Source organism: Paramisgurnus dabryanus, chromosome 11 (genome assembly GCF_030506205.2).
Source record: "Paramisgurnus dabryanus chromosome 11, PD_genome_1.1, whole genome shotgun sequence".
NCBI lineage: Eukaryota > Metazoa > Chordata > Actinopteri > Cypriniformes > Cobitidae > Paramisgurnus > Paramisgurnus dabryanus.
The window spans coordinates 29,592,174-29,619,258 of record NC_133347.1 but is presented as its reverse complement, the minus strand read 5'-3'; the positions used below and the strand labels follow the sequence as shown (position 1 = coordinate 29,619,258).

The 27,085-nt window shown below is 35.7% G+C and overlaps 1 protein-coding gene across 5 annotated transcripts in view; it reads right to left on the bottom strand.

The window, feature by feature from the left end:
• The window catches only part of prdm16 (PR domain containing 16), a 249,802-nt gene that overhangs the window by 104,609 nt on the left and 118,108 nt on the right, over nt 1-27,085 (bottom strand). For all 5 annotated transcript variants that reach the window (XM_065247748.1, XM_065247754.1, XM_065247749.1 and 2 more), the window contains exon 3: nt 14,663-14,713. In XM_065247748.1, the coding sequence (XP_065103820.1) occupies nt 14,663-14,713 (51 nt within the window). The remainder of the gene's footprint in view (nt 1-14,662; nt 14,714-27,085) is intronic.

Here is a 27,085-nt window from a genome sequence, read left to right as displayed (position 1 = left end):
TTTTGCAGTTGGACTGCCGAATATTTACAAAATACAAATTGTGGATATACAGACATTAAAACTTACTATTACTGTACCTGCAGGACTTACAGTACAGTATTCATTATATTCACTTAACTGAACTTGTGATTACAGTAATAGGGTTTTTTCAACTGTATTTACCAAGTGTGTGGTTATATACAGTAATCATGTTTTTTTCTGTAACCAGATTTCCTGGATGCTGTGTTTTCCATTTTATGATGTAGTGTCTACGCTCTGGTGTTTTATATACTGAATGGCTGTGTGTATCATCTGAAAGCATTGTTTGATTTTGCCAGTAGAGTCAGAGGTTCTGTTAATGTAGTTTAAAGATTTGATGTGGCCAAACATTTAAAAAAAAATGTGTTTTAGTAATTGTGAAAAACTGTAACTGTAATTCTAATCCACTGATCCACATTTAGCATTAGCATTTAATGAATGACATATTTGTGATGTAAGAACAAGCGCTACACATTTCCATATTCAAATCAGCTTTTGGGCCGTCAAAGGTGAAATGAGAGCAACATTAAATCAAACAGCACCTCAAACAACAGTACTGTATGTTAAAATGTGGTGTGTTTATGTTACGTAACAATTAAAACATAATCACAATAAATATTCATAGGAAACTGTTAGCATATCAATATTATATGCATAACTGGATGCGCCCATAGCTCGTAAATGTACCATGCATCTGTCTTAGTAGATCATCATGTTCAGTAGATGGCAAAGCAATTGTTAAAATAAATAAAATAATACAAGTTTAATCAAATATAGTTAAGAATCAATTTATAAGATTTATCCCAGTAAACGAGTAAAACTTTTGCCTATCCCAACTGCAATTAAACAATAAAAAATAATTATTCAATAAATTCAGTAAAACAACTAAAGCCACCATAGCAATGAAAATATGTTGGCAGCAAAGTAACACTTTTATAGGTGACAAGCTTGATGCATCACTATGGAAACTGTTAACATGGGCATTATAACATTTGTGTTAAAAACTTACTTCAGGGAATCAGTGAGACAATAAAAACACAGATGTTGAATGGTTAATACAGATGTGGATTAAGACTGGCTAAACTGAACATTAAGCAGGCATAATGTATTTGTGTATTTGTTTCTCTATTATATTTGTGATCGACAGGGACAGTTTTAAATATGTAGTTGATCGTATTCAAGAGGTTAGCGACCATGGATCTAACTGTTTGGTGTGCACCTGTTGTAAGGGTCCCAGTGTAAGGGGTCCCAGGAGGCAAAGGCCATTTGCTTTAACCAGCACTATGCATTTGCCTTCAAATTTGAACTCCTTAACCCCCTAAAGTTTGGCCCCTCACCAGTCCTCTACTAACCTGGACCTTCATTATGATATATATATATATATATATATATATATATATATATATATATATATATATATATATATATATATATATATATATATATATATATATATATATATATTGATAGTAGATAATAAATTGACACATTTTTTATCATAATAACATAAATAAATGTCTTCAAAGAGCACTATAAAGGTAATATATTTGTGACAATTAAAAATATACAAAATAATTGAATAAAAAAAAAAGTATAAGCCATCAAGTGTTTGATAAGGCTGAATAGAACACAACCGGGCAGCACCGAAATCAATGACGTTGACACTGCAACCTAACAGCTCTGCTTCTAAATACAGGTGCAGAGCAAGTTCGGGATTCAATATACAAATGTTCGTTGGAACTAACTATGGTTTCGAAAAACATGGAATCATTAAGCATGCTGGTAACAACTTGCGACATATTTGGCTAACAATACTTTTGGGAAACACACCCTAGATCAGCAGAGGCTCTTTTGTCTTGACAAGTGGCCTCTTAGTGTGAGTGCTGGCAGATTCATGGGCTCCCTGCATGCTTGGAATTGGACTGCTTCTAAATAATCACATAATATACTAGAAAGCAGACCAGAGAGAGAGAGAGAGAGAGAGAGAGAGAGAGAGAGAGAGAGAGAGAGAGAGAGAGAGAGAGAGAGAGAGAGAGAGAGAGACCTAAAGTCCTTTTGTATGTGTGTATGTAATAGAGGTCTGATGAATGTTTTATTTGTATGACCTTTTTGTGTGGATATCAAATTGAATCATCATTCATCTTTTGTCTTAATCCCTCAATATTGCATTAAGTGCTGAATCATTCGCTGAAACACTGAAGTATGATGTCAGTCTGTACAGACAGCAGGACTTCCTGTAGTAAAATAGCTTAATTTCACACATAAACAGCTAAATGAATGTTAAAAGATGGGTTAAAATAATTCACTTGCTTCACTATCTTACTCTCTCTTTCAAACCCAAATGATAATTATATATATAATATTTCCACGCAACAACCATTCCTAAAGCAGAGATTTGTGACAGGAAGATTTAAGGGAATAATATATTAAATGTTCTTCACATCAAAATGTTGACTTAAAATATAGAGCATGAGTCACACCGGCTTGCATTTCACATAAAATAACATTTAAGTTTGAAATGGCACGAGGGTGAGTAAATAATGAATTTTCACACGACCAAGACACACATACACAAACACTCCCAAACAAGCATACATTCACACCCTGAGGTCAGAGGGGTGAGTACACTCTTATGGTTCGCCACTGGGCCTCAGAGCGGTGCTGTGTACTTTATGGGGTATGAAAGTCAGCCCCAGGCTAGATCTGATGTCCGAGAGCGGGACACTTTGATAAATAGCCAGTTTATTGTGCTGTCAAGCCACGCGTGTCTGTTAAGAGATTGCAGTGGCCGGGACAGCCCAGCTGATTGCTGAACCTGTGGCCTTGCTGATGATCAATCAACCTGATTGGCTATGGCAAATATGCTTACCAATAGGGAAGAGAAAAATAAATTACAGCACAACGCAGGGGTCTAGAAAGAGGGGTCGAGGTCGAAAAATGAAAAAGAAATGAATGAGAAAGGTCAGATTGTGCAGACAGAGAATGCCAGGAAATATTTCGGATCTGCATGCGTTTGGGAGTGCGTTTACCCAGATCTTTAACCACTGGAGTTTGACAAAATACAGTGTCCGGTCTGGCACAGTTGACATGGTGTGTGCATTATCAAATTGTCTTTTAATAGCCATTTTCTCTTTATATAATGGTGCGGGGGACAACCCAGAGAGGCTCATTTTTTATAACTAACCATGCTGTCTAAGGCCCAAGCATCATTACGACGACAAATATCATGACATTCACAAGGACATAATACGTAAGAAACAAACGCATCTTAAAATCGTGGAATAAATCTTCACACTAAAGCTAAATGAAACAGCCTGCAGATTTTAAATAATATCTCTGAGAAAAAGAAACATTAAAACAACTTATGAAAGCGAGCCGCTTCCCACAGCCCCCACCCACTCTCTCTCTTTCTCTCTCTCTGAAGTTGAGAGCAAAGATATATAATTTCTCCAAACACAAGAGATGGAATCAAAGTCCATTTCTCCATTCTCTCTCCCGTCTCCACCGTCAATCATCTCACAGTGAGCGACGCATGGAAGTGGCGGGCCGAGGAAACCATGCGGTGCATCCCTGGAGTTTTATATATTCCGAGAAAAGATGCAGGCGCCGCACGGCCCTCATTAACAACGATCCACCCGGACCTCTCAGGCAGGTGCTACTGTAATTAACTATTGTTTGACTATCAAAAAGTCGGCCGCTGATTAAATGCACTATAAATGCAGAGGAGCGCTTTCTTGGCCGTCGTAATTTCAGAGGCAGCGCGCGCACGCTGGGACCCTTTCAGCTCGGCCACTGCCTCCGGCGTGAGCTAAGAGCCTGTTGCCAGCGGTAATCAAAACTCGCAGGTACAGAAAAGCTTCCCGCGCGACGACTCAAGCGGCGCGCCTTCCATTACGAATGTGTTACTTTATGAAATGCGCTGAAAAACGCACCTTCTCCAGGCAATTGAATGGCATCTCTTTAGTGATTAGAGCCGCAGTAATAGGCACCCCTGCTATTAGGGCTCAAAGTCAATTTTATCACTAATTCATTTACGTTGCAGTTCGGAAAATACTTGCCTGCTAAGAAGTCATGTTTGTCGAGCTGCTACTGTCATGGGCGATGATGAAATTCATAAGCTGCTTTACCAAAAATTATTTTGATCAAATATTACAATTTACCAATTGTTTTTTTTTTACAGTGAGGCACTGTAGGTTTACACCAATGCAAACAAATTTCCACTTTACACGTACATAGAAAAATGATGCCTTCATGAGTACTGCACACAGACTTTACAATAAAGCTATCCGACCATTTTGATTAAAATAAATGACAGTGTGCTTTGTATTGTGAATTACCGCATCAGTTTTCCCTTATTTTGTGATTTCCCGGTTAATGTTCTGCATCGCATCATGTAATGACACATTTTATAAGATAACGCCTCATTTGCATTTTTCGACTCGCTCGCTGTTGTTCTGTAAAGTGAAGTCTTTAGATATTTCTCTTTATAAGTCTTTTCAGAACATAGGATAATAGATTAAGGAGACTTTTTTTACCAGAACATACATGTTTTGAGTCTGCAAACCTTTGTAGTCTTTATAGCCTTTTCATAAAATGTCAATGGGCTATTTCACAGACTGAAGGGATTATTTGGGGATGAGCTGAAAGGAATGAGCTTGCCGTATTGTGCAGGACAGCACCGAGCATCTCTTTCTCCCTCGACCCCCTGCTTCAGCTAATCATTGTTTCTCAATCAGATAATTCCAGTGTCAACCCCTCCTTTCAATGAGCAGTCAGTAATTAACACGACACTCTCTCCCCTCATTTTAATGGCTTAATTAGGAGTGACAGCCTAACAACCTTGTTTACGCAATTGCTTTTCCTCTTTAATTATCCTAATGACCGGAGTGACTGGAGGATATTCAGACCGTCCTCTTCCTCCTCATTCGCTTATTTAATGAAGCCTGCTGTTTGTGATACTAACTGATCTGTGTTTGTGGTGCTAAAGGCCTTTCTCACCCCGAGTCACAAAATTGTCACCACAGTCATGATGATCATTATGTCCTAATTATGAAATGGGGAGCAACTACTGATTTGCATAAATCAAGACTTCAGTCCAAAAGGCTAACTAATACAACTGGGCTTTAAATTATATATACTGTAAAGATTTTATTATGGAAACAGACTGTCAGCTTCAGTTTTACGACTGGGTTTTATATATATATATATATATATATATATATATATACTGTATGAAGACCTCTCTCTTTCATTCTCACACGTTCTTTGGAGTATCCCAGTAAGACTGTCCTGAGGTGCCCGCCCCGTTCTTCATGTATAATTAATAATAAAACTCCATAGCGTTAGCACTTGATGGATGAATGGAAAATGGATGTGCCAGGCACCTATTGTTTCAGGGGCTCAGGATTAGGTGGAGTTATTTAACAGTTCATTTAAGAGGGTAAGGTCCGTGTATGTGTATCGGCTTTGTGGTGCCAGGCGGGACCAGAAATCTCTCAGTGGGGTAATGCTCCATAATAAAGATTAAACCTTCAAAGCCCAAATCCCAAGGGACGAATCCCTGTTTTATTAACATATTTGTGAATTGCAATATATATGAAATATATGCTATATCCTATACGTACATATATACACACACTGTACTCAGTAATGTAGCATTGCAATATTTTTTTTTTTTTAAGACAGACACTTTACTATATAACACAGACATTTTGGCTCACTACTGCACAATCTCTCCCATGTGTGTTACAGATGGAGTCACATCTGGATTTCTCTAGAACAACACTTAACTTTAAGAGGGATTTATCTGCTCATGTGTGCGGTCCTACATAACAGACACATCAAACTGTTCTGCATGCACACTGTTAATATAAAACGGAAATTTAAATACAAAAATGACATTATATATATATATATATATATATATATATATATATATATATATATAAAATTAAAAACAAAACAATTTTCAGAACTAAATGTTTTCTTCAGACATCAGTCAGTATTTAGTGTGACCTCTCTTGGCACAAACCACATCTTGAGCTTTTTTGAGGAGACTCCTGAAGTCATTGGATTAGAATTATAAATTAAGATTAAATTTCATTTAGGTTTAAGAGATCCTGCAGTTTCCTGCTATTGCTCAAGTGGAGTAGGAGTTTACCCTAAAAACTTGACACTTCAGCTTATACATTTATACTCTTTTTACACATTTTCTGTATTTTCTGGTTGTATTCTAATAAAGAGACTGAGAAATAATTATATATGATCACTATAACATTGCAAAAAAAAAAAAAAAAAACTTAATGGTAGCATGGTGGTCTAAGACTTTTGCACAGTACTGTATAAGGCAATCTTACTGCATTGTGCGCATATAAATCTCTTTATTTCATCTCATTCATTCATATCATACATGAACGAAAGAGAAAAGAAACAGGAAGAAGAAGAAAATCTTATAATACCTGTCACTTATGTATGCACAGTCAAACAAAAAAACAAAACAAAACAAAACAAAACAACAATAAAAAAATAAAAAAATAAACTACATAAATGAGTCAACCCCACTCCTTACCACAACCACAAAAAAAATTATCAATACCGCCTATCTTTACATTTAATTATCATCCTCTTAATCATATATAATGTAATATAAAAATTCTACTTATATTGTCTGATAAATAATTATAAGAATAGTTACGATTCATAATCATTACACTCTAAAAATTGGTTATTTTCAACCCAGCGTGGACTCAAAAAGGGACAAACCCAGCCACTGAGTTAAATTAATTGCGTTGGCTGTGTTAATAGAACTTAATACATTCTAATAATTTTGATTAGATGAGTTATTGGTGAAGTTAAGCAACAAGACTGACTTACAGTATTTGGAAAAGTTCAAAAGTGAATTATACAACAAGCCTGAACAGTAGCCTACCTATTTTTTTATGAATCATCATTCACAGCATTCAATGTGTATTCAATGTGTTGTATGTATTTACAAACAACAGAACATTGCTATATAAAATATTTTCTATTAATTTAACAATTTATATATATTTATAATGTTCACCCATATACGTTCTGTCATCATATTTCATGTAGAATAAAACTTAAAAACCCTCACTTCCAAATATTAGTGGTGCTTTGACATCCTCCTAACCTTAAGGATGATTTCTTTGCAAATATGGATAGAAAGCTTTAGGTTATTTGGCGAACAAAAGACTTCTCAAAGCGCATAGAGTCCAGCCTCTGCAGTGCATTCTCAGGTCAGCAATCCTGAATGTTAACGTTGTCGTTTTTATCACATGATCTCCAAAACAAACAAGGGATTTGGCTCTTCTGTGGCATGGGATGAGATGACAGGCACCACAATAGGATGAGAAACGAGCTGTTTGTGAACTGCAGTTCAGTTTGCTTTTAAACGGTGTTTTGCAAGACAGTGGAGTGCCGAGCGTGTTAGCAACAACAGAATTTGGAGAGATAAGAGTGATCCAAAGACACAATTTATCAACTAATACTGACACTGCTAAGAAATGAGGTCAGATAAGTAGAATGAGTACAGATTACAGAAAATGTGTTCAAAGAGCTGAGGAAAAAAGGAGTGGAAAATATTACAAATTAAATATACGCTTTTCTTTAAGGTTTACAATACAAATCCAATGGCACACCCAATATATTAAACCAACTCAGTACTCTGAATATAATGTGCATGTCAGGACCATATATTATCTATCTAAAATTACAAATATAATTCTTTAAAAAGTTCACCAAGTGAACATAACTGTAACACAAGCTTTTTATTTTGCTATATATATATATATATATATATATCAAAATAAAAAAGCTTGTGTTATAGTAATATGTTCTTAGGGTGAATTTAGGACGTATCAAGAACAGTTTTTCATAGTTTTTGTAAATATAACTTTAAACCTAACAAGAGCATTTATCATGCAAACAGATTAAGTGGTGTTTGTTGCATCGTAGTGGACAGATACAATTGAGATCTCCTTAACTGTAAGTTTTAATTCAGACACCTCGAATAGTTTGTGCTTGCTATTAAAAACGACACAGCGCAGACTACTGCTCAAGAATACGTGCACGCACCGGGCATGAATGCTTGTCAATGACAGGATCTAAAATCCGTGCCATTTTTTGCGGATATCTGTGGGTGTGGATTCTGCGCGGGCCTATTTATTACGAAACAATGCTTAAACATGAGTTTTTTACCTTTGTAGAAAATGACAACCACTTCATTGTATCTTTGTTTGAAGCATCTTTTTAAGCTTCATAAAGAAATAGTAATACTGTTTAAAATGTTTAATAATGGTTTAAAAAATCATATGTATACTGCTTTTTTAGCAGCCTTCTATTTGGTCCTTCTCGTCTCTCCCACTTGAATTCCAGCACGACGGAGTTGTGCCGTCACAGACCAGCTTCTGTGTACAATGGATCATTCCATCCTCAATCACTAATCTTTCTCTCTCGCCGTCTTTCTAGTCCTGTGAATGCTGGGAAGATAATGACAGCATTCTGTTCTGGAAAGGACAATTCCCACAGATGTGGCAGAAAGAGACATTTGTTTCTGTTCTTGTTAAAGAGGAGCGATAGTATGACAGGGAATGCCTTTGGGAATAAGAGGCCGGATAAAAAATGTCTTGTATCCGCCCTCACAAACAACCTTTACAGATATCAGTGGTTTAATATATGCGTATGCAAGCAGCGCGCTTTGAAAAGCTGAGAACAAGGTTTTTTTATACTCTAATACACATAACCACACACGATTTGTATAGTGTAATACTCAAAACTTAACAACTTTAGCTTAATTTGTAAATATTCTTTATAGTTTTTGCTAGTTACTACTTCTATGAATTATATAGTTATATAGAAGCTTGAAAGTTGGTTAAGATGGTCCATGTACTGTAAAAAGCAACATGATCTCACGGAAAGTCGTGTTATATTCACGAAAAATCTGATTAATTTATTAGTGTCCATGGCACAAAATTCAGCTTTTTCGAAGTTTCACAAATGTCTTTTTTGTATCACTCTTTTTTTCGTGTCCATGGCACGACTTTCTTTTTCGTGTCATTTTTTTCCTATTTTTAAATCATTGTCGCTTGGGGTTGGATTTGGGTTATGGTGTACTTTTATGTATAGGTTTCTGCATGTTTTTCTTACACTTTTAAAACTATTCTTCGAGTTGGGGTTTGGGTTAGGATGTCTAAAAATGTAACAGAAAGTAATTTGAACCCCAACCCCAGGCGACAATAGTAAGAAAATAGAAAAAAAACAATGAGAAAACAAGACATAAAATGACACAAAAAAGAAAGTCGTGCCACATAAACAAAAAACTATTCATAGAAATTTGTGCGAGTGACACGAAAAAATTTAAAAAGCTGAATTTCGTGCCATGGACACGAATAAATCAATAAAAAATGTTGTGACTATAACACGACCGTGAGATCAGTCTGGTAAAAAGCCCCCCATATTTGTATCAATGTATACAATGTAGACGTGTTTACAACATTTTAACGTAGCATTATTAAGTTTTAATAGCTAAAAAACGTAAAACATTTATGTATCTTTTCATTCCTAACCCTAACCTGACCCCTAACCCTAGCCCTAACCCAAATGCTGTTTAATTTTACTTTAACCATTTTAGCGATATGTTACCACCTTAACCCTACCCCAAGCCTTGCCCTAAACCCAAACCCTTTTTATACAAAATGTTTAAATACGTAATGTATTCTTTTTATATTATGCAACATAACAGACAAATATGTTTAGGAACATTTTAGTAACAATATAGCATTCAAAGGATAATTTAAGCCACTACAGTCCTACGCAAAACAGTTTATTAAAATCATTTAATGTTACTGTTACAAAAAGCATAACAGACAGCCAAGTGTAATCACAACAACTTATTTATTCTGAATATTAAAATCAGTACCAAAAGTAGTTAAAATGACGATGTGCTGCAGCCGCGGTCCTCTCTGGAGTATATGAAGTAAAGTAAAGAGAAGTATTAAAGTTTTTGATCCCAGAGAACGTTGATCGTCTTCCCTCTGTCAAGGCGCATTTATTTATTACATTTCAAATGTACACCAACGGAAATGACGCAAATATGTCACATGGTACACAAAGAGCCAAATAGCTTTTGCTATCACTGCCATAAAGCAATGTGTCGTAAAGCTTCTTGAGGCGCGATATTTGAATTTATAACGAACGTGCGATCTGACTTTGCAGTTGCTGTATAATGGGTTGAATTTGGATCTTTTCCTGGCAATCGTATGTATTTTAAAGCTGTGGAGTACAGCAAATGAATAAAAGTAGCATCTTTTGTGAATTTATTTTGTATTTTGGTGTAATTATTGCTTAATAGCAATAACAACGTATTGCGTAGAAGACAGCATAGGAGAAAACGCATTTTTGTGTATCATCTCAAACTAACTAAATATTAAAACATAGTTAAATAAATACAGAAATGTTATTCATTTTAAAGTTTTAAAATTCTCTGAATATCAAAATCATTTCATTAGGTAAATGGGTAAACTGTCTTGAATGAATAAGTCAGAAAATATGACTGAAAACATGTCATTATTATGAGTGAGAAACGGCAATGCCCATGATTTTAATATTATGAATAGGAATAACTTACGTACAAATCTGTACGTTTGTAAAGCTGTAACGTATTAGTCCTGTCGAAACGTCGATATTATACATTTTAGTGTGTTTTAAATGTAAGTAAATGTACGTATGGTACAACCACACTGAAACGTAAAAATACACACGAATTCTCATGAGATCACGTTGATGTATCCCACAAACATTACTGTGTATACATTACTGTCTTTAACATACAAATGACAGAGCTTGATTTCTTGAGTTTTTCAAACCTGAATGGAGTCAGGTTGTTGGCGGGGTGGTCGGCCTGAGTAATAGGAGAGCTTGATGATGTCATCCAAAAAGGAAAAATGTTTGAGAGGTGGAGGACATTTTGATAAAAGATTATGAAGATAAACCCTTTTCACCACTAAAACAACATATCCAGTCCACAATAAGGTCTATTTTTATTTTATGTTAACTTAACATCCAGTATAATACTGTATTAATTTCATTTCAACATGCACAGAAATATGCATAAACGCTTGTCAGTCAAGGGTCATTAAAATGTAACTAAGCCAGGGGCCTGGAAAAGGGATATTATCATTAAGTATTCTCTAGTCATGCTAAAATATTATTTCTACGCAGCCCGTCTACTATCATTGTGACAGAAAAAGCAAAACATCTTCAATCTCCCCATGTTTTAAGAGAGTCTACTGTACCACTTGTGTACGAGAAAGCTTTCTGTTTTAATTGAACAGGCATGTTTCAGCATGGAAACACTTTTGTTTCAAAAATCAGCTTAAGACCTAAAACAATTTTTTTCAAAGCAAGATATGTGTTTGTGTGAGAAAGTGTATTGGGTGGTCAGGACCCAGACCCTGATTCATTCTTTAGTCCGAACTACTGCCCCTCGGGCTGCCTGGCCTGGCGTATAATTGCACTCCACTACAGATAGTTACCAGCCTTACTTGTCTCCCTCTCCTCTTTGCCCTGTTTATTCTTTCTGATTTCTGGCTTCTTTAGGTCATCATTCATCGTTGGGGCCTCTAAGCCCCTAAGGACCCAACCAGGAGGCCCCTGTTACTATGCTTCCATAACCAGAGGCCATTTCTGATGGAGTCGCATAATACAGGGGAACAAGAGGGCATGAAAACGCAGCACACGGCAGGGGGAGGATGGCGGTGATTATTATCCAGACAATCATTTCAAACAAATTATCATGATAATCAATCAGTCGTCACATTTGAAGCAACTTGCCTAAGGGTTGCACAACGCTCCGTGTGACCTGTGATGTATTTTGGGGCATAATCAAATGCCGTAAATTTGCAGTTTGTTTGAGATTATATTTTTCACAGGAGCAGATTTTTTGGATTGGTAAAGCTAACATGAACAGGGTTATTCGCCTTCAGCTAAACAGACTTGATGATGTCAAGTACCGTAACTCGCCATTCACTTTTCTATGGACCATACACACATACATATGCACACATCATCAAAACCAAATTTTGAAGATTCCTTAAACATTAGTAGTTATAGGAAATAAATCTTTCATGAATAAAGGGTACAAAGGGTATATATAAAGATAACACTGGTCATTTGTATAGTTTATGAAGAGTCTCAGTAGGGGTTAGAAAGCGCCCATGGATGTCTGAGAGCTTGTCAAAAGAGCTATTAATCTCTTTCCCATTAAAACATCAGCTGCCCATTTTAGCTACATTTACAAAGCCAACTGTTTTAATATTCAACCAGACACACAGGCACGGTGCTGTAGGGTATCTATTTCAAATACAATTACAACACATTGATTTTCTATAATGAATCTATGTCTCTTTGTACTATCATTGTAAACTCAATGTACTGTAAGCATAAATGTTGTCTGACACACATGTGAACACTTTCTATGCGAGACACTTTTGAGTACATCTGAAAGAGATCAGCTCAAGGATCAGAAATGTCTGTTTGTGAAGGTGGGATTTAGACAGATTATGTGGCATCTTTGTATATGAAAGTGTTTTTGGAAGGAGAAATAACCCATTGGATCTTTTCAAGCATTTCAAACATTTCTCCAAACATAAATGATTCAACCCTGTATCACGAAATTATATACCTACTTGTAGTCACGTATATTTGTGAGTCTTAAGCGTGACACGGTTTTTGCCTTTTTGCGTGAACATGTCATGCCTTTCTGTTTACGTGTCTTTGCTACTCAAATGTTTTGTCCTATTTTAAAACCAGTGACGCTTCGGTTTAGGGTTAGATTTGGTGTTTGCGTTAGGATGTCACTTTATGTATTGGTTTATAAAAAAATTTCATGATTTATTTTATGATTTTTAAACCATTGTTGCAAGGCATCTATATCTAAAGTTAGAGTTGGGTTTGGGTAAGGATGTCATTTGATGTAAATCTAACCTTAAACCGAAGCGACAATGGTAAGAAAATAAGAGAAAACTGAATCTCTGCTAAATCAGCCATTAGTATCATAATCTTAAAGGGGACATTTCACAAAAAATTTTCAAGATGTCAAATAAATTTTTGGTGTCCCCAGAGTGCGTATGTGAAGTTTTAGCTCAAAATATCATCTAGATAATTTATTATAAAATGTTAAAATTGCCACTTTGTAGATGTGAGCAAAAATGTGCTGTTTTTGGGTGCGTCATTTAAAATGCAAATGAGCTGATCACTGCACTAAATGGCAGTACCGTGGTTGGATAGTGCAGATTAAGGGGCGGTATTATCCCCTTCTGACATCACAAGGGGAGCCCAATTTGAATGATCTTTTTTTCACATGCTTACAGAGAATTTTTTATCAAAACTAAGTTACTGGGTTGATCTTTTTCACATTTTCTAGGGTAATACAAGTACTGGGGACCCAGTTATATCACTTAAACATGGAAAAAGTCAGATTTTCATGATATGTCCCCTTTAAAGGAATTGCATGTGTTGTATAGAGCACATCAGCATTTCCAACAGCAAAAGTTTAAAGGTACTTTCCTGCCTCTGTTCCCTTCCTGTCTCTCATCCTACGGTCCTGTACCTTAAATGTAAAAAAGCCCAAAGCCATAAAAAGCTACATAGAAAGAAAGACAATAAAGAGATCTTCCATGTTTCTCATTTAGGAATTTTCTCTCAGATATTTCTCATTTCTCAGTACTACTGTTATTTCTCCTTAAGAATTTTAGTAGAAACATCATAATCTCACCCAAGCCTCACAAGCTTAGAAAGAGCAATACAATTTTCCAATAATGGAATTTTGTAATGTAATGTAAACCCACACTGATACAGGAAGAACATGCAAACTCCACACAAATGTCTCTCGACCCAGCCTAGGCTTGAACCAGAGACCTCCTTGCTTTGAGGCAACACTTCTACCCACTGAGACCCACTGTCCCACACAAGAATAACTGCTTTATAAATACAATACAGGCAGTGATACGCGCCAAGCACCAAACATGTAAAAGCTCAATGGAGAGGCATGAAGCATAGCAGATTGCATCATTCAGAGATGATAGAAATAAACATGAAAATTCTTTATTTCCATACTTAAAGATTGAAAGATAAGTGCAATGCTGTAAAGGTGTAGAAATGAATAAAAAACACAAATTCAAACAAACCTTTATGAAATCACACCACACAAGATAAATCTATTGATGATAAGGCACATGCACCTTATCACGGTATGTCATGGAGAATAAATCTGACTATTTGTTGAGGAGATCTTACAAACAGACAAGCAGCACAAAATAAAACATTTACTATATAGTGCATCACTTTATATTGATAGTCCACTTAAGACATTTACTAACCCTAAGCCTTTCCCGAACCCTTCCCGAAACAGTCTACTAATATTCTAATGACAAGTTAGTTGCGCATCCTTTACAGAGAATGAGTGGCCTTGCAAACTTTTCACCCTTACATTTTCCGATGGGTTTTGGAGAAAGGAGGGGGGATAATAATAGTGGGCATGGTTTTGTGTGACATCGACCTGTGATTGCAGGCCTGAACATAAAGCATGTTTGGCACCGGTGTAAAAAGTAAAACAAAATAGTACCTTTTTAATACAGCTGTCTTCAGATGACGCTTCATGATCATTCAGCATTTGCTGCGAAAAAATAGAAACAGTGAATGATTAGCAATGATTATGAATTATTACTAACAAATATAACATAATTTATGTGGCTTGACATCAGCACTTCATTATACAATGACAAAGTAACAGATTAATATACAGCCGCTGAGAAAATTAGAAAACCATTTTAAGATTACTTTTCTAAATGTACTATTTATTGGTATGTGTTTAAGTTAAATGTTGCTCTGTTTTTTCAGATTTTGAATACTGCAAAGAAAACTAGTATTGTGGTGTTTAAAAATAAATAAAACCTTAAGTTTTTACATGTATTTAAATAATAGTTCAGAACTATTTAATGGAATAACTCTGATTTGTAATCATATTTTTTATGTGTCTTCTTATACATTGTTGTACTTGGATGACTTTATGTCGCCCCAGAAGTTGGTAATGGTAACAATAAATGTAGAAATGGTAATTAAAGACAAAACTGGAGTGGACTGTAAAAAAACAGAATAAACTTTGGGACATTATAAATTTAGTCAATGTTAGTGCCAAGTTTACAGCCATTTACTGAGTAATGTCCTATGTCACGGCAAAAATAACTTAAAATAATTAAGCAACTTGTTACAAATAGATTTCTGATCTTACTCAAATAAAAATATAAATGTGACCCGATCTGGCGAAATGAGTCGGAAGTCGCAACGTTCTATTTTAAGATATGAGCCGATAATGTGGAAAAACAATGAAATTATCAAAAAAAATATTTTTAGCTAATTTCAAAGAACAGACATTAAAACATAATCTCCCAAAGTTTCGTAGTCCAAATAATTGAGTAAAGGTGTTTAAATGACTATTAAAGTTGAAACAGTTTTACTTAATCCGCTGGAAATTGCTTTTCTCAAATACTCTCGTCACCTCCGAGCATTCCGGGGATCCCCTGAAACGTCACTATCTCTCCAAATATGGTGTTACACGTTGTTTTAGAGCCAATCAGAAATCTTCATAAACGCTGATCGTTTGTCAATGGGAAACCCCGGGGCACCTGATTGGTCCAGCCATCCTCTTGTCAGTCTCGCAGCACACTACTCTCCTATTTAACTCCTTTTTGAATTGTTTACACTGTTATTGTCAACTAGCCTACACAAAGATATGATTGCATAGGCAAGCATTATTTGTTTTCTTTTTGCTTGTCTCTCTGTCTCTCTCATTTTTTCTCACGCGCGCGCGCACACGCGAACACGCACGCACACACACGCAAACACGCACACACGCGAACACGCACACACGCGAAAACGCACACGCACACACGCACACACACACACACACACACACACACACACTCTGGTTTCCATGTTCTATTCCCTTCCCCTAACTCAAACCCCAACCATCACAGAAACCTTTCTGTTACTTCACATTTTCAATAAACATCATTCTGTTTGATTTATAAGCTTGTTTCTTGGTTTACTGAAATAGCATTTATATTAATGTCTTTGGTCAAATTAAGCTGTAAAATAAATTGTTTATCCCTTTAAAAATGCAATGGATTTTGAAAGATATCTACAAAAAAGGGGCAAAAAACTTTAAAGGCGTTTTTCTCAGGTTTTCAGTTGGAAAAAGAAGACAGACAACCTTAATTCAAATGTCTATATCTTTAAAACCATTCAAGGTATGAATTTGACTATGATATCATTTGAAAGCTTATTATCTCCTCTTTCCACTGATACCAAAATCTCAATTTTGAAATTTGGGTCACTGTGACTCATTTTGCTGGATCAGGTCACAAATCTATTTGTATCATAAAAAAGTTTTATTCAACTTATATACACTGTAAAAATGCTTTCTGTGCCTTAGTAGATTTAACAAAGATAAAATGAGTGAACTGTATTAAACATTTTCAAATTTTCTTATCTTTTTTAATCAAAATATGAGTTAAAATAACATAAAAAGTTAAATAATTTTAGTAGTTCTAAATGAACACATTATTGAGTAAATCCAGCTTCATTTTTTCATGTATAATTCACTTAAATTTGTAAGAAGTTAATTAATTTCATAATTTTGTGTTGAAACTATATGAATGATTTTAGTAAACATAACTAGGCCGTAGACTCGTAGTTCCCAGCATGCTTTGCATGGGACTTAAAACGCGATTTTATGTGTTTTTAACTAAAAAGAAAGACTTATATAGAAATACTATAATGTTTATTTATCTACGAGATTTTGAAGAGTTTCTGTTTCATCTTTGAGTTTGGTAGTTACCATTGTTCAGAAAACTGGTTCTTGTGCATTTACTGCATACTGAAGTATGTTGCGTTTACAGCTTCACAAAACGAAACTGGGCGCGTTGATTGAATATCTTACAGAAAGATAAAGTCTAAATCAATGTTTATGGAAACAACAACACAAAAAGAGACCTGTACCAGGAAAAGTAAATTAAACTAAGTAATACTAGAACTATTAGTTTAATTTTGTTGCGTTTGTATAAAGTAATATTACAGTGTTTATTATACTTAAAAAATGCTTTACTTTGCAACTTAAAATGCAACTTAAAACAATTTTTATAAGCTAGATTGAGGTATTACTTTTTACAGTAGATATTAGTACTTTAATATTTAATAATGAAGTAAATAATGGGTTTATTACAGTAGATTGTACTTTAATAATAATTTTTAACTTTCAGATTTTTCTTGGCTTTAGAGCAATTTATGCTAAGGTTAGAGACATTAAAGTAAAAACACTTTTTTCTAAACAACTGAACCTCTAACACCCTTCTTGAATTATTTGCTTACACAAGTTCGTCAGGGTGTGTTGTATAAATGAATCTCTGTGAAGCACTAGTAATTACTGTGTCACGCTGATGGTTTTCAAAAGCGTCCAAAAACAGAAATATTATGGTGGGACATTATAATAAACATATATGAACAACAAGCCATGCTTGATGAACACAAGTGTGTGTTGTTATTAATGATATAAGCCCATCTTCATTAACAAACACAATCAAGGCTTGTTTCTTTAGACTTCAATCCTGTTCACACTGACACAAAATAAAACAAGATTTGATTTTCCTGCACAGCTGTCTTAATAGACACAGGACATAAAAAGAAAACACTGCTTCATTTTAAAGGTTACATTTTCTTGCACTTTTAACGACAGCGTGTTAGTTTGAGCCTCAGTCACGCTGTTAACAACGCGTCTTCTTGTCGCAAGCTAATTGGGTTTTTCTCTAAATGCAATTAAGAAGCTCCGTAAACTTTGGCTAGCCAATGAAGTCATTTGTCTTCCGGCTGGATCTTGGGGGTACGGAGTAATGCAAGCACATTTTCAGGGGTTTGCAGTGGAAAATTGTAGAGCTCAATGCCAAAAATAATTCCCCACATGTCTGGATAATGAGGCAATACAGCAGTTCAGCCAATGGATGGCAAAAGCCGCAAGTTTCCAAAAAGAACCAGCAAAGAGCAAGCTCAAGGCCTTTTGAACCACGTGAGTGACATCCAGTTGGCTCACACAACCACACCATGAAAGCCACAAAGTGAACGTTTTTCTCCACATTATTGGGAGCATTTTTGTTTTGGTGAGCCCGGAGTGTTTAGATATGTAAACGCTTGATTGATCTTGATTAATGTGGAGGCTGCCGTCACTCAGTCTGTGGTGGATGAAAATCAACAGCTGAATTGGTGAAAGAAGAAGGAGAGCTTTAAGAGTTTGTGCATGTTGAATTGTATTGTTCCAGTTTAAAACAAAACAAATCGGATTTCTTACTACATTCACACTCAATTCAGGAAAGTTTCGGAATATTTTTTCCGATTACGGACCCAGCTGACGTTTCAGGGGTTTTTATTGACGGTTTCAGTAGTAACAACATAAACAAGCAGCTTTCATGGTCATCACGTAACTTCCGGTAAACTCCGCTAAGAATAAATAACAACCAAGTACTTTAAACGTAGTTTATTTATATAACAAACAAAATAAACAACACGTAGATTACCTAGGAAACCAAACCATTTGTCATTTTCGACGAGTTCAGTTTAGCAACTAGTCAGAGCATTAAAAAACTGAAACCGGAAGTAAAGTTCGGACCAGACGCGAATTGCGTCGTTGCACGTGCGTCCGATGAAACCGTCTATACGTATCACTTATTTTTATGGGCACCCCCCCACGCGATAGCTTTGTTTAATATCAAGACTCAACAATGGCACGAAAGAAGAAGTGTGTTTTTGGATGTAAGGAGAAGAAAGCCAGCTGTATGAAAACAATGGATATAGTTTGTTTATCCGGGGTAGCAGCGGAGTTTTGCGTGTGTGTTTGTTTAATGCTGGATTTCTCAACCGGAGCATGAGTTACATGTGGTTAGTAAGACTTTTGTGTTATTTTGAAAATAGGCACGTAAGTGCATATTATATAAATGACACGAATATGTAGTGAAACTGTGACTCGTAACGTGACTCGCTCCTCCCGCAGCTAGTAACTCATTCTCCTTCATATTTTCGTAAGTTATCAGAAACAATCGGTAAAGCTAATCTGTCTTTTATAATCTGATAAAACTGCAGACTCTTCTGAGATATAAAGGATGTAATACTACTCTATAGATACTCCAGATTAACATTAGATACGCAGAAACAACGTGTGTTACGGCAGCTTTAAATTGCAATTACGCTTTGTACACTGTATGTACAAAAAGTATTACTGTGAATACAAGTACATCATAAGTAACTGTAATTAAATTATTTAAAAAATAAAGAGTAATCTATTACTTTATTTTCTTACAGTAATTAGGAAAAAAAGAGTTCAGATGTAAATACTAGGAGGACAATTAATAACAGCTTTAATAAGCGCAGGTGCAAATAAAGTGCCCAAAGAGTGTTTATTAAGAAAAAAGTTGAGTTTTTTCCCTATTTGGTAGGCAAAGGGATGACTTCTATACTTTATCTCAATAATGCAGTATCCATTTAAAGTCACGTATCTCTAAGTGACAATTGTCTTATTTTCCCCGACAGTGACGTATATCCGAGTAAAACCGGCTTGTGAAATAAAAAAAGGAAGGGATGGATTTGAATTTGTTCATGGAGATCTGATTGGATCGTTTGAAGTTGGGTCATGTTGCTTATTGCTAATCCAAGCAATCTTTTCCCGGACCCCGCCTACCTGCCATACCATGTGACTGTAAGTAAAGAGAGATTATTTTGAAGAGGGGAGGAGATTTGCGCACATTATTTTTTATGATAAAGCTCACAGACAAGTAATTTGTACAAAAATAACACAATATTACAAAACAAATGACAGTTTTTTATTTTATTTTCATGTCTTTAATAATTGTAATAAATATAATAATTTACACTCTATGTTATTAATGCATCTGGTTAATTAACGAAAATACAGAGGTGCAAATAGTGTCTGCCAATATAAGGTATAGATAGCTCAAAGGCTGCCCCCATGTCCTCATCACAATTCTTTCCCAAGCCTGCAATGATCTTAAAGTAGCCAAGACGCTAAAGCAAACGGTCTAAAGTTAATTAAACATGAATACACTCAAAAAAGAGATTAAACTTAATTATTATTCATATTATGCTTTTATCACAGGAACACCCCAACCTGTAAAATCTTCCTGCAAACTGAATATTTTTTATTTTGCCCAAGGCAAACGTTGGGATAACACAAATAGTGAAGGCTGCACTAAGGGAAAAAAATACAATTGCTTGCTTAGGATTGTTATATTCTTATCAACATCTCGTGTCCTGTCATTGTGTGAGAAAGACACAGTGGGCGGTGAAATGGATTACTAAAGACATGATAATTTCTCATTGTCAGGACACAAAGAAAGTGAGTTTGTTTAACACGTATCACATGGCTAAAGCTAACAGAAACTCAGGGGTTTGGATTGGGATTGGTGGGTTTGGAGAAAAATAAAGGACGATACACAATGTCAGATTTAATGGACAGAGACAATTTTGTGCAGAAGGTCAAGACAACCTTTTTTTCACAGTTAGTTTGACTGATGTTTGTTGGGGATGTGTGCCGCAATGCCTACCGTAGTGCAGAAGATACTTTTATTTGAAAATATCCTCAAACCTATACAAGCATGTGTTGTTTTTGACTTTCCACAAATATGAATTTCCTAAAAGAGACACATTTTCTTAATACATTATTGGGTTAAATCTGCACAATAATTGATAGTTGCTGTAGATCAGCCCACAAAGCTCTATTGTTTTCTTAAGAATTTATTAGGGCCCAAGCAATGAGGTGTAAGTCCAGAGGCCTGCACAGTAGGTGTGAAGCCCAATTGTATTTCGTACATTTTTTTAACCTTTTGGGCATTCTGGGTCCATTATAAAAGCACAGACATGGGCCAACCCTGTATCACGAAATTATGTACCTATAGTCACGTAAATTTGTGAGTCTTTTCCGTTACATTGACATGTTTTTCCGCCTTTTTGCGTGAACGTGTCATGTATTTCTGTTTACGTGTCACTGTCACGTATTTGTTACTCAACTTTTTTGTCCTATTTTCAAATCATTGACGCTTCGGTAAAAATGTGCAATTAGTTTTACATACAGTTACCTGAAAGTTTGTACATACATTGTGCTCATCAAAATGGACAACTTTCAAAATTAAAGTAATTAGCTCCGCCCAACAGGAAATCATCCATTTTGGATTTTAATGCAGATTTTTTTCACATTTGCAGGCTCTGAACTTTGAAATACTCCTCCTAGGGACTTGATGTGATTGCCACAAATCTTGGTCAACATGATGTTAAGACATTGAAGATGATAAATGGCAAACAAATCTCAAATTATGCTGCCATGGCAAAGCAGTACATTTATGGCAAAATCAGGGAAACAGGAAGTGTCTTATTTCTACGACATACTTTGAATAATTTGATAGGTTTTGTTATGGGGTCTGATCATAATGATGTAGTTACTGTAAGTCACAGGTATAGGGCCACCAACTGGCAACAGAAAGTTTGCCTCTTAAAACAGATTACAAAACAGTCCCCTTTTATTTAAGTCAGACTAATGTAAAGTGTTGCCATGGCAACATATCAAACTTTAATATTACATTCAGGTGTATTTAAGGCTTCGAGCATGTTTAAAATGTCATGAGGCCCCTTTGACTAATGTGGTAGGGTTAGTTTTACCTACAGTCTCCAAACGGGTCACTAACAACAGTTAAATAGTCCAAAAATATTTACCCACTTAATTGCACATGCAGTATTTCTTGAATGTGCTGTAAGTCACTTTTGATTAAAGCATCAATCAAATGAAAAATGGTAAAAGACCATAAAAAAGTTAAAAACTCGTATTTTGATTAGTAGCAACAATCAAACATCATTTCATCATTTTACACCAGCTAGAGGATGCTTAACAGGTTGTAATAAGCTGCTTGCACAAGTGACATACAGGGTCTTTATTTATTTATTTATTTTGTTAATTTTTAAGGAGGACAGGCTTGATCAATGATTGCCCCAATGACTGTTTTAAAAGTTAAAATAAAAACGATACAAAATAAAGTGGATCACTTCATATTGAACCAAAGCTGTTTTCCTGGGGCCGTATTCACAAAGAATTTTAAGGCTAAAAGTAGCTCCTAACTGGCGAATTTAGGAGCAACTCCTAAAAATAATGGGCGTGTCACTCCTAAATTTAGGACTCCTAATTTTTTTCACTAAGAGTAATTCACAAAGCATTTTAGCCCTAAAAGTAGCACCTAAGTCTGGGACAGCTTAAAAGAAGTCGAGAGGACTCCTAACTCCCTAAGACCTATTCACAAAGGATCTTAAAATGCCTTAGGTGCTGATCCTCCTTAACATGGACAGTTTCACCAACTCAAAAGCATTGCACATACTTAAAAGCACACTTTAATGTAAGCATATTGTTTATAACATTTGTTTCATAATTCATTACATTCATGGCAAGCAGGAAGTTTTTTAGAATTACATGAAACAATAATGAAATTAAATATTTAATATTATAGGCATACCTGTTGCCATGCTAGTCTGTTTAAATGCTGCAATCTCAACCCTCTACTGCGATTGTAATGTCTCGCATTCGTCCGGGGTCCGCGACATAAGCGGGAATGTTGCATTGATCTGCAACAAATCCTCTCCCCAGTGATGCGCGGGTTGATCCGAAATGAGCGGATGCATGCGGTCACCCGCGGTCACGAGTCATCCAAAAATATTTTTTATGATATTCGGGTCGCGTTCGGTCGGGTCGTTTGAAATAAAGATGGCAATTAACTATTAAACAATTACTACTTAAAAAAAATGCTGGCCAGGGAGCGGGTCGGTTACACTATTTATTTTTTTATTTTTTGCGGTCCGAGTTGCGGGCGGGTTAGTTGAAAACGATGGTCGGGTGCCAGTTGTTTTGTACATTGACCCGCGCATCACTTTCTCGCATGTCTCACGCTTAGTTTTGTTTGATATCTCAGTGCCGAATTTCCCTTTTATTACGTTTCTTTTTTCCAGCACCAACTGGGCCAGCAGCAAAACTGATCCTGCATCCATTTGGGCTTTCTTTTTCGTTTTGGCGAGTTCCACCATCATTTATTTATTACATTGGGCAGGCTTCTTTAATATGGGCAACATTTCCTTGCTTTAAGTAGTCTATTTAGGCTAATAGGATGTACATTAATCAAGCAAGTGCTAATGCAATGTCGTTATTATTAGGCAATTGGCAGTTTTCATTTGTATTAGGCTTGATTTAATTTAATTTATTTCACGACTTTTCTTTTATATATGCATTTCGATGGAATTACTATTATTATTATTTTGTAAAGGACAGACATATTTCGATATTTTAATTCCATGATTTGGTGCGTCTGTGTTATGTTACGCATGACAGCCCTGTCATCTAACAACCAATCACCGTGGTCATTGCGAGGCAGCTCGTGCATGAGAATTGACGTCATCCGTAGCAACGAAGACTCACTCTTAGTTTAGGAGTTATCATTTTTCCTTACTAAAAGTAGGTCTGAAAGGCGTTGTGAATAACTTTTAAGAGAAAACTCCTAGCTAAAATCTTTTAGTGCGATTTAGGAATACTCTTAGGGGCTGTGTACACCAAAACTTTTACGCCCGCGGCCGGTGCATGTTTTCAATTGTTTCCAATGGAAGCTCGGCGTTTTTCAAATAAGCCAGCAGCTAGCGGGTTTTTTCCGCGCTGAAAACCGGCGCTCGGCGGTTTTTCCGCGCTCGGCGCTGAGCGTCGAGAGTTGAAAGAGATTCAACTTTGGGAGAAAAGCTCCGCTCGTCAATGTCAGTTCTCACACGGCCGCCCAATCACAGTGGAGGAGGGGCGGGACATTACCACAGCAACCAACCGGCTCGCAGCTGAAGTATCACAGCTACCAAAGTGCAGAGCGGAAGAAAGCTGGCACTCAGCTGAAAAACAGCTGGCATTCGGCGTCCTCAAGGCGTTTTCAGCCGCGTTTAAAAGTTTTGGTGTGTCCAGCCCCTTAGTGATAAGATAAAATGCTTTGTGAATACGGCCCCTGATCGTGTGTCTAGTGAAAATATTCACTGGCACTTTTCAAATGCAGATCTATCAAATGATTTTTTAAGTGTAAAATCAATCCATGCGCATATAAAATGTACTAATCAGCAAAAGGTTTTTTTTCAGCACTTTGCACTGCTCTTAATACATATTACAGTTGAGTAAAAAATCAAGCAGAATTATGCAAACAATTATTAAACAAGAAATGAATAACAAACAGTTAAAATTAACATTTGTTCACAGTAACATTTAAAGACAATAAAGCAACAGTACTGCTCAAGATCATCTGTTCATCTAGGAGAGTGATAAATCGACATTTCTGTTTATATCAATTCGTCCTAAATGTATTAAAAGGTTCATATTGTTCTTTATGACTGCACCATTCATCATCTGCAGCAGGATAGTACAGCTGATATTGACAGTGTGAGAAAGATAAATGACCTTGTGGACAGTTTATTGACAAGTCATTTGTGAAGATGATTAGAAATATCCCACCACTGACTGCTGATGCACAAACGCCCTTTCATTCTACACACTATATCACAAGCAGCATGCGAGAGCAGTAATGGCTGGACACCAGGTCTATTAACATGATATACTCATACTGTCATTGCCAGTTATGCCATTCTTACATTAAAGTAATAGGATAAATATAATAGTCAAATATGCCTATATTAATAAATAATTGTATGCTTTTCTATTCATTATTAATAATAGTTTTTTTCCCCCACAAACATCTTGTTTATTAGGCCAGCTTACACTTTCTGTGTTCATATAAAATGTGTTATCACATGATCTGCATTTACTGCCTAAAACACAACTCATCCTCTTAGTTAAGGTCATTAGTCTAACTGTAGGCTGATAAGGGTTTCTATATTTAAGTACGCATGTTTACAAGTGTTCAAATGTATGACTTTTTACAACTACATCAAATGTGGAAACTATAACTATATATTGTATTTTACTTTAATGTTTAGTCTTTAAGCATTTATTAAAATAATAATAATAATAATAATAATAAATCTAATAATGTCACTTTTACTAGCGCTCCTAGCAAAGTGATCTTTTACTGTAAACAATTTACATATTTTCGATTGAAACAAAAAATTATTGTGAAGAATCAATTTTTAGACTCTCGAAAGCACTCTTGTGAATATGCATGGCCAATTTATTTTAGTAGCTAAAGACATGCAGCTGGAAAATATCTAATTTTATAAATGCTTTAATTTATGTCATTGCCCACATTATGATTGACTGTCTGAGAAGCGATACTGCTTCGTCAATATGAGCAGAATGCAGAATATTGATGATCTATCAATATTGTGCAGAGTCAGACTGGCTTTTGGATGAAAGTGCAAGTGTCTGTGAAAGATCAATAAGGCCTTATAATTCAAAGCAGGACTTTGTGAGATTCAAAATGCAGATAGAAACATACTTGCAAAATAAGATTATTCATCATGTTGCAGCAGGCATGTACTGGCCATCGGGACAACCTGGATATTCCAGGTGGGCTGCAGTGGCCGTGTTAAAAGTTATTAAATGTAATTATTTTACTTGCTGTATTAGTCAAACCTTCATGTCTATCAACAATAGACAATAAATATATTAGATTCTTAGGTGATGCAACTGGTCATGAGACACATGAGAGCCAATGCTTATTTAAAATCAAAGATGCTGTATAATCGCTTATCTATGATATTACACTGATTGTGATCCCTTTTCTGTCTTGGTTGTCGGGACACTTGGAATATTTTAAGTACTTTTCGAAAAAAGTTTTGTATGCTGTGTTTTATATCATATAAAAATAAAAAATACACCCCAATATATAATTCCATACCTTAATATATTAAGTTTCACCTGCTGCCAGTAGAGGCGCTAATTTAGTAAACACATCTGTTGGTCAAATTTGGGGGAATGGGCAAACGACCAAAACAATGGGTTGGAGGATAGGTTGTTATTTTACTACTTACACTCCTAAAAGTAAAGGGCTTAAACAATGCCATAGGGAAAAAAACATTCTTTAACATCTGCAGAACATTTCTGCATTTCCCCTTTCAAAACAAAGGAAATTGTTTCTGTGGCATTGCTTGCTGCCGGTAGGGGCGCTACATGTGCCAAGCGACCTATACTGTCTTATAGGTTGGAGGATTAGATATAAATATGATCATTTGCTGGCTCAACTCTTTTCTCTTGATGAACACAATTTTGCTTCAAGAAGTGCTGTGTAGGCACAAGTAGAGTTTGATTTGTCTGTGGCATAGCGTGCTGTGACCTTTCCTTGACATTAAAGTCGACTAGTGAGAGGAACACGGCATGACGTCTGAGGTCTTTTGTGGAGCTTTAATAATTGAGATTCTTGAAGTTTTTCATACGCCATATAGCTGATGCTCCAAACTTAATTACCAAGTGAAGTTCATTCATAAGGGGCTTTATTAGACATCAACCTTGAGAGTTGCCAACCTAAACAACATTTTAGACATCATGAGAGACGTTTCAGTTGGTGGCAACCTCATGCGCCATGTAATGTATTTTGTTTTGGGCATATTGACGAAGTGTCATATGAATACTTTTATATACTAACATTTAAATGAATAGTTCATAAATACAACAAACGTGCATGCATATAATGTGCTTTTTAACCCATCTGCTGTACAAGTTGTCTTAGTGTTAAACAGCAGAATAAACAAGAGTTTTAAATCTGTATAATCAAAACCATCAAACCAGATATCTAGTACAGGCTTTGCCAATCAGTTGAAGCTGAGTGGAAAAATTATATCTGATGACAATTGAAGCAAAGTGAAATGAACTAAAAATAACAACTCTAATAGTTTTAATTGCAGGAAAATCATTTGTATAATTTCGTCTCTCTACGACGAGGCAACACAAAACACAGTTGTGCGCGTCAAATGAACTGTA